The sequence below is a fragment of the Eubalaena glacialis genome, chromosome 18, assembly GCF_028564815.1.
Source record: "Eubalaena glacialis isolate mEubGla1 chromosome 18, mEubGla1.1.hap2.+ XY, whole genome shotgun sequence".
NCBI classification, from domain to species: Eukaryota; Metazoa; Chordata; class Mammalia; order Artiodactyla; family Balaenidae; genus Eubalaena; species Eubalaena glacialis.
In genome coordinates, this window is record NC_083733.1 from 67,788,278 (window position 1) to 67,804,401 (window position 16,124).

The 16,124-nt window shown below is 48.5% G+C and overlaps 1 protein-coding gene across 7 annotated transcripts in view; it reads left to right on the top strand.

The window, feature by feature from the left end:
* Positions 1-2,291: 2,291 nt before the first annotated feature.
* The window catches only part of ZNF667 (zinc finger protein 667), a 32,001-nt gene continuing 18,168 nt past the window's right edge, over positions 2,292-16,124 (top strand). Inside the window, exons 1-4 of one of the 7 annotated variants that reach the window (XM_061173471.1) lie at positions 4,243-4,334; positions 10,118-10,278; positions 11,269-11,325; positions 15,120-15,211. In XM_061173471.1, the coding sequence (XP_061029454.1) occupies positions 15,179-15,211 (33 nt within the window). In that variant the 5' untranslated portion in view covers positions 4,243-4,334; positions 10,118-10,278; positions 11,269-11,325; positions 15,120-15,178. Of the gene's footprint in view, positions 2,318-3,751; positions 4,097-4,242; positions 4,335-10,114; positions 10,279-11,049; positions 11,096-11,268; positions 11,326-15,119; positions 15,212-16,124 lie in introns of those variants that run through there. The other 6 variants (XM_061173475.1, XM_061173472.1, XM_061173474.1 and 3 more) reach the window with 6 other exon arrangements.

Below are 16,124 nucleotides of genomic sequence, written 5' to 3' on the forward strand. Positions count from 1 at the left end.
TGCTGGAGAATTCAAAGTCATCGTCTTAAAGAAGCTCCGTGAGCTACAGGAGAACACAGAGATAGGCAATAAAACGGAATCAGGAAAACAGCAGATTTTTTTTTCCTTTACAATTTTGTTTATTGAAGATTAATTTTCTATTCAACTTTAAGGTCCACAATTATAAAGCTTAACTTGAAAAAGCAGAGATTAGTTTTGACATTTAAAATTAGTACAAAAACGATCTGTTACAACCATAAGGTGAACAATATAGAAACAATTGCATCTCAAAAGCATGTTAGGAAAACAGCAGATTTTTTAAAATGAAAAGTTTGGATCAACGTCAGCAAGAAGGGAACAAGTCTATCATCAACTGGGATCAATCGCCATAGACAGGAAATAAATCTAGTCAAGGACAAGTAAAGAATGAGAAATAACCATGTTTCTAAACCTCCCCTCCCCATTCAACTCTTACCCAAGTCATTCTTCAATTCCAAGGCCAAGGTGAGCTAATAATGCAAGGTCAGTTTGGATCACGTCTCTGGTTGTACTCTGTTTGTGGGACAGATTAAAACTTGATTCAACGTGAGCATATCAGAAAACACTGTTCAAAGTGGCATGTTTGTATATTAGATAATTTCCTTGGTATTGCTCCAGAGAACACTTTGTCTTCCTTAGCTAAGTAATAAATCTCTGTGGCCCCCTAGTGTAGTGCCCAACATTGAGTTGCCCACGTGGAAAGCAGCTCAGTTACAAATCATCACTTCCAGTTCAGAGGAAATATGGGTTTGGTGTTTACATTGGAAACCCAGTGGGGACTCCTCTAATCATGACATCTATGTAGGGCGTGTCTTTCCCAATCAACTGCTCCACACTCCTGTGATGCATAATTTCAGGAGCTCCAAAGGAAGGTTCTAACTTTGAATATCCCTAGAGATATAAATGTGGATCTGTACTCTTCTTCTAGTTTAAATCATGTGATACAAAACCCATTATCTAAATTGCACAAAACTCTGTCTCAACCCATCTTTTGTGATGTGGTGGACGAATGATCAGAATATTCTTATATCACGGTGTGTTATATTTTATGAATGTTGTACTGTATTTCTATTTGCTTGTTTACTGTAAGGGTCATTTATTTGACAGTGACCTCCATGACTCTGGAGACTGTGGGGGGGGGAGGGGAGGGAAATTTCTCCCCTCCCCCTCTTGAGTTCTTGTGGCTGGACTAATAATACAATTGACTCAAGACAGAGTAACAGGAGAAAAAGAAACTAACTTTAATTCAAAGAAATGAGACCTAAGAAGTGGCCAAAGCAGGCAGCGTTTATACTTTTTAGACAAAGAAACAATAAATTTGTGAGGAAATGACAGGACAAAGAATTTTAGGTTTTGGGTGTTCAGTTAGTGAAGAATCTAAACAGAATTAGGTTTGGCTGGTAAATTAAAGAAGTAGTAAGTTTTGTTTATACAGGTCTCTTGGCCCTAAATTCCATCTCTGGTGATAAGGATGTCTTGCTACCTTCTGGTACAGGAAAAGCGCCTTTCACACAGGAGATTTCCTGCTTTCAGGGAAACAGAGGTGGGTCAAAGCATCCCTCTTTCACCAGCTATTTCTTATGTAACTTTCCTTCAAAATAATCAATATGCCATTGTGAATGAAAAATGCTGCTTGCCATATCAGTCTGCCAAATAAACCATAGTTCTCAACTTTTAGGTTTTTTCAGTTGACAATATACTTTTGACCAGGGACAGCAATCACTGAAGTGCTAACTGCTAGTAGTAGTGGTGGTGGTAGAAATAGTAAAAGTCCTAATAATAGTACGGTTAGCTGCTATTTTGATTATCACTACCTAGTCACAGAATTGGGACACCAAAACTAGTTCTTCACACATTCACTCTTGATACCTGCTCCCAGAAACTCACACACTTACAGGGTCATACACACAACCACAAGCCCTGGGTTCCCCCTACACATACCCTGATATTCTGATTTATAATAAGAAATCACGTTCATCACCAGTTCCTGGCACAGAGCTCCCCAAACTCTTGGAATTTCCTTTGTGAGGAGCCAGATCAAGGTGTCTTTTGTTATGTTAATGAATGACTAGTAGGGGGTTGGTTGCCACGGGAACCAACCCAATTACTCAGCAGTTAGAACTTTCAGTTCCACCCCTAGACCTCCAGGGAGGGAAGAGGGGCTAGAGACTGAGTTCAATCACTAACGGCCAATGATTTAAGCAATCATGCCTAAGTAATGAAGCCTCCACAAAAACTCAAAAGGATGGAGTTCAGAGAGCTTCCAGGTTGGCGAACACATGGACACACTGGAAGAGTGGTAAGCGTGGAAGCCCCGTGCCCCTTCCCACACATATCTTGCCCTATGTATCTCTCCCATCTTTCCATTCCCGAGTTATATCCTTTTATAAAAATTGGTGGGTGATCTAGTAAGTAAAGTAAGTGAACACTTCTCTGAGTTCTGTGAGCTGCTCTAGCAAACTAATCAAACCCAAGGAGGGGGGGCGGCAGTCATTGGAACCTCCGATCTATAGAGGGTCAGTCAGAGCACAGGTGATACCTGGACTTGTGACTGGCACCTGTGGGGGATGGGGGCATCTTGGGGACCCAGCCTTTAATTAACCTATGGGAATCTGCCTCTATCACCAGCTAGACAGTGTCAGAGTTGAGTTGAATTGTTGGGACTCCCAGCTGCTTTCAGAAAATTGCTTGATGGTGGGGGGAAAAAAATCCACACACCGGAATTGAAATCAGAATTATACATACACACACACCTCTAAAAACGCAAAATTGGATCACTACACACACACACACACACACACAGACACACTGGTTTCCCATACACAATCACAAAAAGTGGGTCACACGCATACTTGTACAAACGCACACTTCCAGAAATGGTAGCTTCTACACACATTCACTATCTGCGGGTCCACAGACAACTACGCAACCACAAAAAATGGGATCTACAGAGTCGGTATTTTAAGCTTTGCGGGCCAATTTCTGTGGCAACTGCTCAGCTCTGCATTGCGCAAAAACAGCCATACATGACACATCGAGGTGCACGAGCACACACATTCAAAATGAATTTACACACACACGTACACAACCACAAAAACTGGGTTTCTCACACACGCAAAACACAAGGGTACACAACCACAAAAATCCGGTCACACGCGTTCACAAAGGTTCATCCTCACACATACACACACTAACACAACCTGGGCCTCACACACATAAATGCACAACGACCACCCGGGACCCGCACGCCCAGACCTCAGGGGCGGGCTCACACCTCCCGTCTTCTCTCACAGACTCGCGGTCACCTCACACACCGCCACAGGAGGTCGCTCGCGTCCCCGCCCGGCCGACGCGCAGCCGCGTCACTACACGAGGCGGAAACGGGCCGCAGGGGCTCCTGGGAGATGTAGTCTGGGGCCTGGAAAGGCGCCGCGCAAAGGACTCTGGGGCTGTTCGTTCAGAGAAGGCGCAAGCGATATCCCACCCCTGGCCTGGAGCAACATCCCTTCGCCCCTCTCCTGGGTCCATTCGTGTCCGGGTCGGACAGATCGGAGCCAGCGCGGGCCGGGATCCCTCAACCTCACGATCCGGGCGTGGCCGTCCTGAACGGCGCCACGTCCCGGAGGCTTCTGGGAAGTGCAGCCTGAGCTCGCAGTGCGCACGCGCGAGCGCGTGCGTTACCGTCCGCGGGTGAGCCTGGCTCCAAACCCCCCCTGAGCTCCAGGGGCAAAGGGGAGGGTGTTGGGGCTAGAAGCCCCCGGACGGGAACGTGTAGGTGTGGATGCTGGGGAGGCTGGGTGTGGTTGAAGGGATCAAGGAAGGGCCTCAGCACCTGAAAACATCTACGTGATTTTATAAGGACAGCAACAAGTGAGGCCCTGGGAAGCGCTAGGCGGCCCTTGCGCGTGCGCGCGGCGCAGCGTGTTCCGAGGGCTGGTGCAGGGGCGGGGCCTCGGGCGGGCAAGCGAGCGGCGATGACCCCCAAGAGCGGCTCCGAGTGCGCGAGCGCGCCTGCGTACGCCGACGTGTGGGGGGGCCGGGGCCTCAGGTCTGTGCCTGTGGGAAGGTCCCGGGAGAGGTGAGTAAGCGCCTGCGCACCGCGTGGCTTTATTTAGGGGCGGGGCCTCGCGCTCTCGTGGACGCCTGGGGGCGGGGCCGCGGCTCGCCGACGTGTCTCGAGCGTGAAGGGGCGGGGCCAGCCAGTGCCGACCGAGGGCCGCGGAGGGGAGTGCGCAGGCGCCGGGAGCGCGGGGAGCGCGCTGTGCCTGCGCAGCTGCCGGTGTGGGCGCCGCCGGGACGCGACCCTGGAGGACAGGGTGAGTGTGGCTGTGGGTGTGCGCCCACGGCTGCCTGGAATTTTCCGCCCGTGACCGCCTGTGGGGTTTTGTCTGGTTGTGTGGTGACGGAGTGTGAGGTGAGGGACTGTGTTTGAAGCGTGTGGTGGCGTCGCTGTGTTGTGAGAGGAGAGCGGGTTGTGGCGTTTCTGCGTGTGTCTGTGGCGGAGCCAGCCGTGTGGTGACGGGGACGTGCCTCAGGACCATGTTCGTATTTCACCGCAAGGTCTGTGGTGTTTATGTGAGGAAGAGGTGACTGCGCCTGTGGGAGGGGGGCCGGGAGTGGGTATGTGAGTGTGGCTGTGAGAATTTGTGTTGTTGAAGCGCGTTCGTGTGTGTGTGTGTGTGTGTGTGTGTGTGTGTGTGACCGACTGATGTAGGTGGCCGTTTTTCGCCGTCTGGAGTGGCTGCGTGGTTTGACCGGGTGGCTGTATGACTGAGCTGCAGTGGCTTTGCGGTTGTGAGTGTGTGGCGGTGTGCGACTGCGCTGTCGAGGTGTCTCTCTCCCTGTAAGCGTGGAAGGAGGACCCCTGTGAGGAGGATTCTGAGCGGCTTTACGGGCGTACAGGCGCCTGGCAAGGAAGTATGTGTGCGGTTGTGGGAGGCTTTCCTTTTCGGTGAAACAGGATAACACCGGCGTCAGTTTTGGGAAAGTTATATAAATGGGGTAACGTAGTGAAATACCCCGTACCGAGCTTGGCACCCCCCAAGCCCTGTGTAGGTGCTGGGTGTTTGTTGGAGTGCTGGTGGTCGTTTTTCGTTGTCCCCGTGCAGAGGTAGGAGCGCGGTGGTGAACGCTGGAGAAATTTGCATCTCTGAACTTGAGATTGAGCAGTCCTCCTCAGAGCTGGGGATCTGACCTCTTCCAGCTGCGAAGCGGTGCCCCAGTAGCCCAGCTGCGCCTTGTTGTCTGTTATTGCGTTCGTGCATTTGAAGGGAGGGCAGTGTCTGCCCTGGTCTCTGGGACCTGAGGCTGCGTATGGTTGTGTGTCTGCTTCCTAACCGGTGTAGCTTGGGGGACTCTGGGACTTCTGGTTCCATCACTCAGTTGTTGTGTGACTTTGGGAGAGGTCACTTAAATTGCTGACCCTCAGTTTCCCCTGCAAAATGGGGATAATAATAGTACCAATCTTAGGCCTGTGGTGAGCGTTAAGTAGAACAGTGCCTGACACAAGTAAGCAACGAATAAATGCTAATTGCTTTATTAGTAACCTAATAACCCCAAGGATTCCACACCCAGAGAATAAAATCCACAGGAAGAAAAGCAAGAAGTGGAGCCTCAGAGAAAAAGTTGCAGGTTAAGAGATAAAGTAATCCTAAAGGCTAAATTGAGCTTAGGTTCAGAATTTTCTAGTCGGGGTCCTAGGAGGGCACGAACAGAGGGTCTTCCTAGATGGAGATAGCCCTAGGGAGCCTGTGGGGTCAAGACCCAAGCACTCAGAGTTAATTTCTTTCATTCTGAGAAGCCCACTGGTCAAGACCCAGTGGCAGGGACTGAGGAGGAGTATCTCCTGATAACACAGCGATCTGGAGACATCTCCGTGTCTAGACCAGGGTTTCTCAGCCTTGGCACTTTTTTTTTTAATAAATTTATTTATTATTTATTTATTAATTATTTTGGGCTGCGTTGGGTCTTCGTTGCTGTGCGTGGACTTTCTCTAGTTGCGGCGAGCTGGGGCTTCTGTTTGTTGCGGTGCGCGGGCTTTTCTCATTGCAGTGGCTTCTTGTTGCGGAGCACGGGCTCTAGGTGCGCGGGCTTTCAGTAGTTGTGGCTCACGGGCTTCAGTAGTTGTGGCTCGCGGGCTCTAGAGCGCAGGCTCAGTAGTTGTGGTGCACGGGCTTAGTTGCTCCGCGGCGTGTGGGACCTTCCCGGATCAGGGCTCGAACCCGTGTCGCCTGCATTGGCAGGTGGATTCTTAACCACTGCGCCACCAGGGAAGCCCCAGCCTTGGCACTTTGGATGCTTTGGGGCAGATAATTGAGAGACGGGGGAGAGCTGTCCTATATATTGTCGGATGTTTAGAATTATTCCTGTTCTCTACCCCCCAGATGCCAGTAGCATACCCCTGCTGCCCCGATTTTAACAAGCAGAAGTGTCTCCAGACACAGCCTGGTATCCCCTGGAGAACAAAATCACCCCAGTTGAGAACCACTGGTGTACAGGACCATGATGAGGGCACACCATGAACATTTTCAGGGCGTGAGGGTGGGGAGGAGAGCAAGGGGGTTGGATGAGAGAGGTGATAAAGGGATAATGTTTCTGAGATGAGAAAAAAGGGTGTCCAAGGCCTGCAACCTGGGTAGGCTCTGAGAGGCACTCATTCATTCAGCAGTCAGATGCCTGCCATGGGCCAAGCACCTTGCTAGTCAGGATGGACTAGGTTTCTACTCATTGGAGCTTGCATTTAGTAGAGAGATGAACTTAAATTTATAACAGGTGGCAGTAATTATTTTGAAAAGGAAAGCAGGGTGAAGGGATTACAGGGTGACAGTGGGTGCTGTTTTCAGTGTCGACACCCAGGCTTCCCATGGGCATCTCAGTCAACTCCAAAGCCAAGAATGGCCACCATCAGTGACTCCTTGGAATCCTTTGATCAGGGAATCTGTAAGGGTTTGGCTTTGAGCTTATCAAAGACTTTTCTTCTCCCCCGTGCTGAGGTCTGGACTCTTAACAGGGAGAGGTCAGATCTCCAGCCCACGACTGAGTCTTGGAGACTGGGGCAGTAGTTCTAAACTATGGCCTTGCATATAATTTAGAAATCTTAAAAGATAAAAATAAGACATGCCTGGACTCCATCCCCAGAGATTCTGACTTAATGCTTCTGGCATGGGGCCCAGCTATCAGTATTTATTAAAAAGCTCCCAAGAGATTCCTGTGTACAAACAGGGTTGAGAGCTACAGCTGTGAGAGCTTGTGGGCTCCTCTGGGGCTTCTCAGAATGAAAGAAATTAATTCTGAGTGCTTTCAATATCTTATCAAAGGCAGTCCCGACAGCTGCACTTCCCTGCAATAGGGACATTCCTAGCCCCATCCTACAAGTGAGGAAATCAGATCTGTTCCCGTGCCAGCAGAGAAAGGGCAGACCTGACATTCAGATGCAAAGCCTATGTTTTCTGCTATAGCTGGGCTTGGGTCTTTGGAGAAAGTACCTTTCTATATCCCCGGCCTCTGGGGCTGGCAGGTTCAGGATAGAGGTGATCTTAAAATACTAGATAGGTGGTATAGCAAAAACAAACTCTGGCTGAATGGAAGCAATGTGTGGGTGCATTAATGGCTGGCTTTCAGGTATGTCAGGACCCACCCCCAACTCAACACCCAGCACAGGCCCCCAGGATCACAGGGGTGCTGTGCCCCGAGGGGAGGCATGGCCACTGTCCAGTAACTCTTTTTATTTTAATTTATTTATTAGTATTATTATTTTTTGGCTGCATTGGGTCTTCGTTGCTGCATGCGGGCTTTCTCTAGCTGCGGCGATCAGGGGCCACTCTTCATTGTGGTGCACGGGCCCCTCATCGCTGTGGCCTCTCCTGTTGCGGAGCACCGGGCTCCAGACGTGAGGACCTCAGCAGCTGTAGCAGCGGGCTCTAGAGCGCAGGCTCAGCAGTTGTGGCGCACGGGCCCCGTTGCTCCACGGCATGTGGGATCCTCCCGGACCAGGGCTCGAACCCGTGTCCTCTGCACTGGCAGGCGGATTCCTAACCATTGTGCCACCAGGGGAGTCCCTCCAGTAACTCTTTAAGCTTGTTCTCATCCAGGTTCTAGCCATCCTTACCTTAGGAGCAGGAATTTAGCTTTGTGCTAAATTGCAAAGCCCCTTCCCACCCTAAGGTCTGGGGCTCGGAAGAGAGGCCAGGTTTACAGCGCTGCCCTGAGGTGGTGTGGGATCCAGCCTCTTTATTTGTGGTGGTGATGGTGTTTTGAAAAGGTAATTACATATATGATACAGAACGCCAAAGCGTAGATAGGGAAAAGTGAGTTTTGAGTTTCCAAGCCTAGTGACCCAGTTCCCTTCTTCAGGGACAATCACTGCTACGAACTTCTTTATTTCCCTTCCAGAACTTGTCTGTTCCTTTTTAAACTCATGTATTCGTATCCTGTATTTTGTTTTTTCTAAGCATTTTCTCTATACCTTTATTCTCCTCATTACACCATATCTTGGAGATCATTTCACACAGTACATGTAAAGCAGATTTCTCAACCTCAGCACAGTTGACATTTTGGGCCAGATTGTCCTTTGCTCTGGGTGCTGTCCTGTGCATTATAGAATGTTTAGAAGTATCCCTGGCCTCCACCCATTAGATCCCAGGAGCACCCCCCACCCCCAAGTTGGGACAACCACAGATGTCCCAGACATTGCAAGTGTCCCCCGGGGGCAAAATTACCCCCAATAAAGAACCTCTGAGGTAGTGCTGCCTTGTTCCTTTTAAGGACTACACGGTATCCCATATGTGCGTGTAACATTCGCTGATTTTCTTATTGGTGGGCAGTTGTTTCCAATCTCTTGATAGGAGTAGTAATTGTAATAGGGAAGAACCTTTGTATTCTTTTTTTTTTTTTTTTTTTTTGGCTGCACTGCGAGGCATGTGGGATCTTAGTTCCCCCGACCAGGGGTCGAACCTGTGCCCCTCGCAGTGGAAGTGCAGAGTCCTAACCACTGGACTGCCAGGGAAGTCCCAGAACCTTTGTATTCTATTATAAGTTAATCACTAAAGGGCTGTTAGCTATAAGCTTGTATTACACATAATGGGGTTCTCTGGGAAACCCTGCCTCCCAGGTAATGAGCATTAAGCTAAAATACCTTTGTTTAGCCCATAGGAAACATCCTGACCAAACCCACCTGTGAATGACTGCAGGAAGGAAGAAATTAACACATCCCCTCTGAAATGTTTGACTTTTTTCCCTCCCTTTTAGTATAAAAAAATCTTGAATTCTAACTCAGGAAAGATGATTCTTTGGGACGTGAGTCATCATCATCTCCGTCTGCTGGCTTTCCAAATAAAGTCACTGGTCCTTGCCCCAACAACTCGTCTCTCGATTTACTGGCCTGTCGTAGGACGAGCACTATGAGATTGGACTCAGTAACATAATGATAATAAAAAAACTAACATTTGTTTAGCACTGGCACTGCTCTAAGTGTGTTACATGTTTTCATTCATTTAATTTTCACAACAGCCCTGTGGAGTCATCATTGTTATTTGCCTCATTTGACTGTTGAGGAAGCTCAGGCCCAAAGAAGACAGGGAGCATGTCTGAGGTCACACAGGTAGGGGGTGGCAGAGTTGGAAGCTGAACCCAGACAGCCGGGCTCCAGATGGATGCCCTTCACTGTAGGACTGTACTGCCTCTTCCTACAGACCCTGCCATTTTACACACATACGGGGACGTCTGAAGACAAATACCAGAAATGAGGTTACTGGGTTAAAGGGTATGTGCACCTTCAGTCTTAAAGATATTGTTAATTTCTCTCCAACCAACACTGTGTGAGAATTCTTACTTCAGCCCCCTTAGTGTCAGGCTTCCTTCGTGATGCGTGGTATATACTGAATTAAAAAGGAAAAGGAAGGCAAGAAATAACCGTGTGCCTGTTGCTGAAGATATCTCATGTAAACTTTTAACAGCTAAGGGTGAAGCAGGTTTTGTTTACCCCATTGCACAGGTGAGCAAACAGGCTTTGTGTAGCTCTCCCACAGCCAATAATTGGCAGAAGCAAGCTTTGAATCCAGGATTATCTAATATCAAACTGCTGTTCTTTTCTCCCCAGCAGTGCTGAGTTCCTTGGAGAAAATTATTTTGTGGACAAGAATCGTGCTCCTTCACCTTGGGGTGCGCGCCAAGGGCAAACCGCCATGAGAAACCAGAGGATGGATGCGTTGCCACTTCCTGGAGCAATCCATTTTACTTGAGGAATCAGAAGGGAAGACTCTGGTAAAGGATTTAAAACATGATTTTATATTAACACAGACTCAGATTTATCATGATGTAGGATGCAAAAGTTATATGGATGTTTCAGAACAAAACAGAAGATTTCAAGAGTTTTATGTTATGGGGCAGCTGCATTGGGGTGTTCTCAGGCCACAGAGCTAGCCATTAACCCTCTTCTACTGTGCAGGGACATTAGTCAAAAGTTCTCAGAGGCCACGTGTCAGTGAAGTGCTGGAGCTGGCTTGCCCCGCCTCACGTGAACCCGCTGTGCACACCTCTCCCCAGTTCCATGTTCAGTGACATCAGTTTGCTATATTACAGTGGGCCCTGGTGGGAGTATGTACACCATGGAAATAGGCAGACACTGCAAATTACCCAGCACATCACTGTCCCAAGGTTGAATACAGAGAGAATTCAGGCATCCAGGATTCTTTGTCACCATTTTCTACACAAGGGAAGCCTTGCTCAGCACAGAGAATTGAAGGCCAGGCCACTCGGTTTGTCACTGAGCAACAACTCCTCAACCTTAATGGGGTCTGCTCCAAAGCTCCCCAAGTGCTGTGGCACTCTGATATAACAAAGGTGAATACCTCGTAACTGTGGTGCCACATTGACACCTCCCGAACCCTGCCAGAGAAGACAGTGGGAGTATTTGCCGTGTAGACCCTTATCCTGCTCCAGGAGGGCAGACTGTGCTGCATGTGGATGGGGCTTAAACCCAGGCTTCATCACTTAAAGCTCTGAGATATTGGGCAGGTCTTCTTCCCTCTTTCATCCTCAAGATGGAAACTGGAACCCATGTGGTCAGTTTGCTCTAAAGGTGAAATCATATAATGCATATAAATATCCAGTACAGCTCTCAGTCTCATACTTACTATTTTTTTTAATTTTTAAATTTTTATTGGGGGATAGTTGATTTACAATGTTGTGATAGTTTCAGGTGTACAGCAAAGTGAATCAGTTATACGTATACATGTATCCACTCTTTTTCAGATTCTTTTCCCATATAGGTCATTACAGAGTATTGAGTGGAGTTCCCTGTGCTATACAGTAAGTCCTTATTATCTCATACTTATTATTAACTGGGAGGCATCGTTGTCACCAGGGGTTGAGCACATTTAACATGCACACACCTGAGGGCTTCCCCAGAGCATGTGAACAGAGGGACAGTAGACTGTTCAGAACAGAAGACTCACAGCCCACAGCACTGGCCACATGCCACACTGATAACAACAATAATGATAAATACAGCTACCATGATAACTGTCTTGTCTGCTCCTCACAGCAGCAGCCCTTCACCTTCCTTTCGCAGACATAAAGGATCAAGGTAAAGACCCAGTAAGGTTCAGTGTCTTGCCCAAGGTCACACAGCTACACACAGGAATGTTGGTCAACTCACGGCGTGCAGTGGAGAACAGGAGGTGAAGGCAAAGACGGATGTAGTAACAATAGAATTAGTTTCTCACGTAATGAAGTGGCACCTACTGCATGTCCAAGAGGCCCCTACCCCAGCTAAGGGGGCCAGGGAGGGCTCTTTGAAGAAGTGATGGTAAAGGAAGTATTTACTACTGGGCCAATTTAGTCATTCAGGTAGCGAATAGTTAGCCAGCCCCTTCCACGTGCCAGGTCCTGGTCCGGGGCACATGGGGCTTATGCTCACGTGGCTGGGACAGACTGTAAGCACCAGAAGCAAATCGCATAGTGCGTTAGCGAGGAGAACTGTGGAGAAAAGAGAAGTCAGAGCTGGGAAAGGGCGAGGTGGGGGGTGATGGATGGGAGGGTCGGAGGTAGGTTGCAGTAATAAATAGAATGGTTAGGGTGAGCCTCACAGAGAAGGTGAGGTTAGAACAAAGATTGAAGGGAATGAGGAACTGAGACAGGGGAAAGAGCATTGCAGGCGGGGTCCTGAGGCAGGACTGTGGCAGCTCGTTCAGGGATTGGCAAGGAGGCCAGTGTGAGGAAGGGGAGAATTGTAAGACCTGAATTCATAGCTCATGGGAGGGAAAATAAGGCCAGATATTACATGTAGACTCTTACCTAATCCTCACAACAACTCCAGAAGTAGTTCTGTGTTGTCCCCGTTTAACAGGGGAGGAAACTGGCACAGAGAGGCTAAGTAATTTGCCCAAGGTAACACAGCCAATAAAAATAGTCGTCAAGCCCAGGTGGTCCAACTTCAGAGTGAGGCGTTTAACACACACCAGGCCACCCAGCCCTTTCCTGTAACCCAGGTGAAGACAGGGCAGGGCTCCAAGCTCCTTCTGGACCTGTGAGTCTGAGTTAGGCAGGGCTGGTGTCCCACAGCTCCTTTCTGCCCTGTTGGAGTGACCTCATAGGCTAACCTCAGTGATCTCCAACCAGCCCTTTTCATCTGGCCTTAGCGCATCCCTGAGATTCCTCTGAATTATGCATTTTTTTTAAGCACCAGGTCATTGACAGAAGAGAAGAAAAGCCCACTTATAGGGCACATGAATGGGAAGGAACAAATGGAAGGGTCACTGTATTTGTTTCCCATTGCTTTGGTGACAGATTACCACCAACTTAGTGGCTTACAACAACACACGTTCATTCTACTACAGTTCTGAAGGTCAGATGTCTGAAATGGTCTAGGCAGGGCCATGTTCCTTCTGGAGGCTCTGGGGAGAATGTGTGACCTTGCCCTTTACAGCTTCTAGATGCCACCTGCATTCCCTTCCTGCATCTTCAAAACTGGTGGCACAGTGTATCCAGACCTTTTTCTCTCTGACTCTGCTTCTATCATCTTCTCTGTCTCTGACCTCCTGCCTCCCTCTCGTAAGGGCCTTGTGACCACATTGAGCCCACCTGGATAATCCAGGATCATCTCCCCACCTCAGCATCCTTCATTTCATCATATCTGCGAAGTCCCCATTTTGGTCTTTTTTAGACCCTGCCCTTTTCCAAAGACAAGAGGGCTTGGAATGACTGCTGTCAGAACTGTTCTCTGTGCTGTGGTTTCAACATAAAATGGTTGCACTCCACCCCACTTTCAGCATGCCAGGAAGCATTCTGGACTGGTTACTAAGTCAGTCAGTAATTTTTACTGAGCACCGCTCTGCACAGGGCATGGTCTCAGACACGGGAGGAGAGAGTGAACAAAACAGTTAAGGTGTCTGCTCTCATGGAGCCCAAGTCACATGGGGGAGATGTAAACAAGCCATTTTCAGGAAGCCGGGGGTACTGCTCAGAAAATGGAGCAGTAGAATGGCGTAGACTCTACAGTATGAAGCAGTGCTGTCCTGTAGAAACATAATGCAGGCAGAATTTAAAATTTTCCAGAAGCCATATTGAAAAAAGTAAACAAATTAATTATTAAAGTTAATTTTAATAATACATTTTGTTTAACTCAATACAGTATATCTGAAATATTACCATTTTAGTTCGTAATCAATATAAACAATTACCAGTGAGATTTTTTTACATTCTTTTTTTCTTTTTTAACTGAGTCTTAAAAGTCAGGTGTGTCTTCTACATGTATGGTGCACCTCAGTCCAGACACTTAATTGATCTGTATTTAAATTTCATAAAATTTACCATTGGAAAAGTAGATTCACACACCCAAGTTGTTCCAAACATACTTAAAAGTTTTCCAGTAACTGAATTAAGGATCAATTCTTAATTTTAGATTAATAATAAATTTTACTTCAGTGATTTTATTATTTATCATTTATTAGGATTTTAATAATAAACAAATTGAAACAAAATTAAACAGTTTCTTATTTCCAGAACTCCATGTCTCAAGTGGCTGCTGGCATGTGTTGGGCAGCACAGGTATAGAGTGACTCAGGGTGATAGAGGGCCTCCTGTGGAGGTGATACTTGACGTCTCACCTCTTCCTCTCCCACTGATGCACACCATTGAGATTACCCTTCTAGAGTTCTGCATAGCTGTCTAATGAGTCCCTTCCCCAGCTGTTGCGTCCCCCTCGCCCCTCCCCCACCACACACACCCAGTTCATTGGCCGCATAGCCGCCGAGAAAAACTGTGTGAAACGTTAGGTCAGCCACATCATTCCTCTGCTCAGCCACCAGCCCCCCATGATGCCTTTTCACGCTTAGGATGAATTCCAAGCTGCTGCTCACCCCTTCGTGATCCGGCCCCTCCTGACCTCAGACACCGAGTCCACCACCGCCCGGCTCGCTCACTCTGCTTCAGCTCACCCGCCTTCTCACTTCCCTCCACGTGCCAAGCATGTGCCTGCCGCAGGGCCCTTGCACCTGCTGTACCTCTACCCAGAATGCCCTTCTCCCAGCGCCCAGGTGGCTCACGCTGCATTCACACCTCGGCTCAATGTTGCCTCCTCTGAGAGGCCTTTCCCTGCCACCCCGTCACTCCATCCCCTGCTCGGGTCCTTTCTTCCATGCAGAGCAGTGATCTCAGCTAACACTGTGTTCTTTTTTTTTTTTTTTTTTTTTTTTTTAAACACTGTGTTCTATATGGACTTGTCTTCCCTGCTGGAATGTAAGGTACTTGGGAGCCGGTACCTCTCTGCTCTAACTCTGCTCTCTCCCCAGCACCGGGGACAGTGCCTGGCACCTGGTGAGCACTCCACAATTCCTTGTCAAATGGAAGAACAGGTGTCTGCCTGTCTCATTTGCCTCCTGATCTGGAGCCTCCTGCGATCTTAAGAACAGATAGTGTTGGCTGTGGTCCCTCCCTGATCCTGAGAAGGGGCAGGAATGCTTCAGAAGATGTTCTGACCTCCCGCAATGTGCATGTCTGTGCACGTGTGTGTGATCAGGGTGTGGGGCCAGGGGATTCTTATCCTAGAGACCCTGGGACCACCCAGAAGGCCCAGTCGACTCATGACTTCTCTTCTCTCCCAGCCCCGCCTTCTCAGCACTCTGCCCCTCTCCAAATTGAAACCCTCAAGGGGGAGGAAAGGATGCCTGCTGCACGCGGGAAGTCCAAGTCCAAGGTAAGTAGTGGTTCCTCGTCCTTTGGGAAAGTTCCATCTTGTAAGAAACCATTTGCTTTCCTTCCATGGGAACATCCTACCCCACAGAGACCCAACCAAGACATAGTCCCTGGTTTCCTTCCATCACCACCACCGGGCGTGGGAGCGTGAGAAGGGCTCCAGTGACCCAGGTAGCCACTCAGCGGCCCCCTCTCCTTTTTTCTCAGTGTGCACATGACCGTTCACCTATTCATTCAGCATCTCCAGGGTCTCTGCCTGTGCTGGGAGGAATACTCTCCCCAGAGAGAAGACCAGAGCCACCATGATATCTCGAGGTGCACATGAGTGCCCAGGTGGGACCTGCTGGGGCAGAGGAGGATTGGATGCTGTGCTCCAGAGTTAATCTCTTGATGTTGCTTTGTTTTTACATGTACACCCCATTTTTACAAGGAGGACATCTCTCTAAGAGACTCCTCATAACCCTGTGTTCAGGTTGAGTTAGTTGGAGCCAGGCCAGTGAGTCAGCCTCCTGAAATAAGCATGTTTCAAGACTTTAGATGATCAAGTGATTTTCTACAATAAGCCTCTTCAGTGCAGTTTCTCATAATAGACACTTTTGCCCTCTAAGTTATGTGTATTCATTCCCTATTGCCACAAACTTGGCCATTCAAAACAGCACACATTTATTATCACACAGTTTGTGGGTTGGAGTTCAGACACAGCTTGGCTTAGCTGGATCCTCTGCTTTGGGTCTCACAAGGGTGAAATCAAGGTGTCAGCAGCTGTGGTCTCATCTGAAGCTCAGGGTCCTCTTCTGAACTCATCGGTTATTGGCAAAATTAGTTCCCCCTCCTGCTTTTCATGTGGCTCCCTTCATCCCATCTTCAAACCAGCAACAACAGGTCACATCCCATTCATCCTTCACATCTCCCAG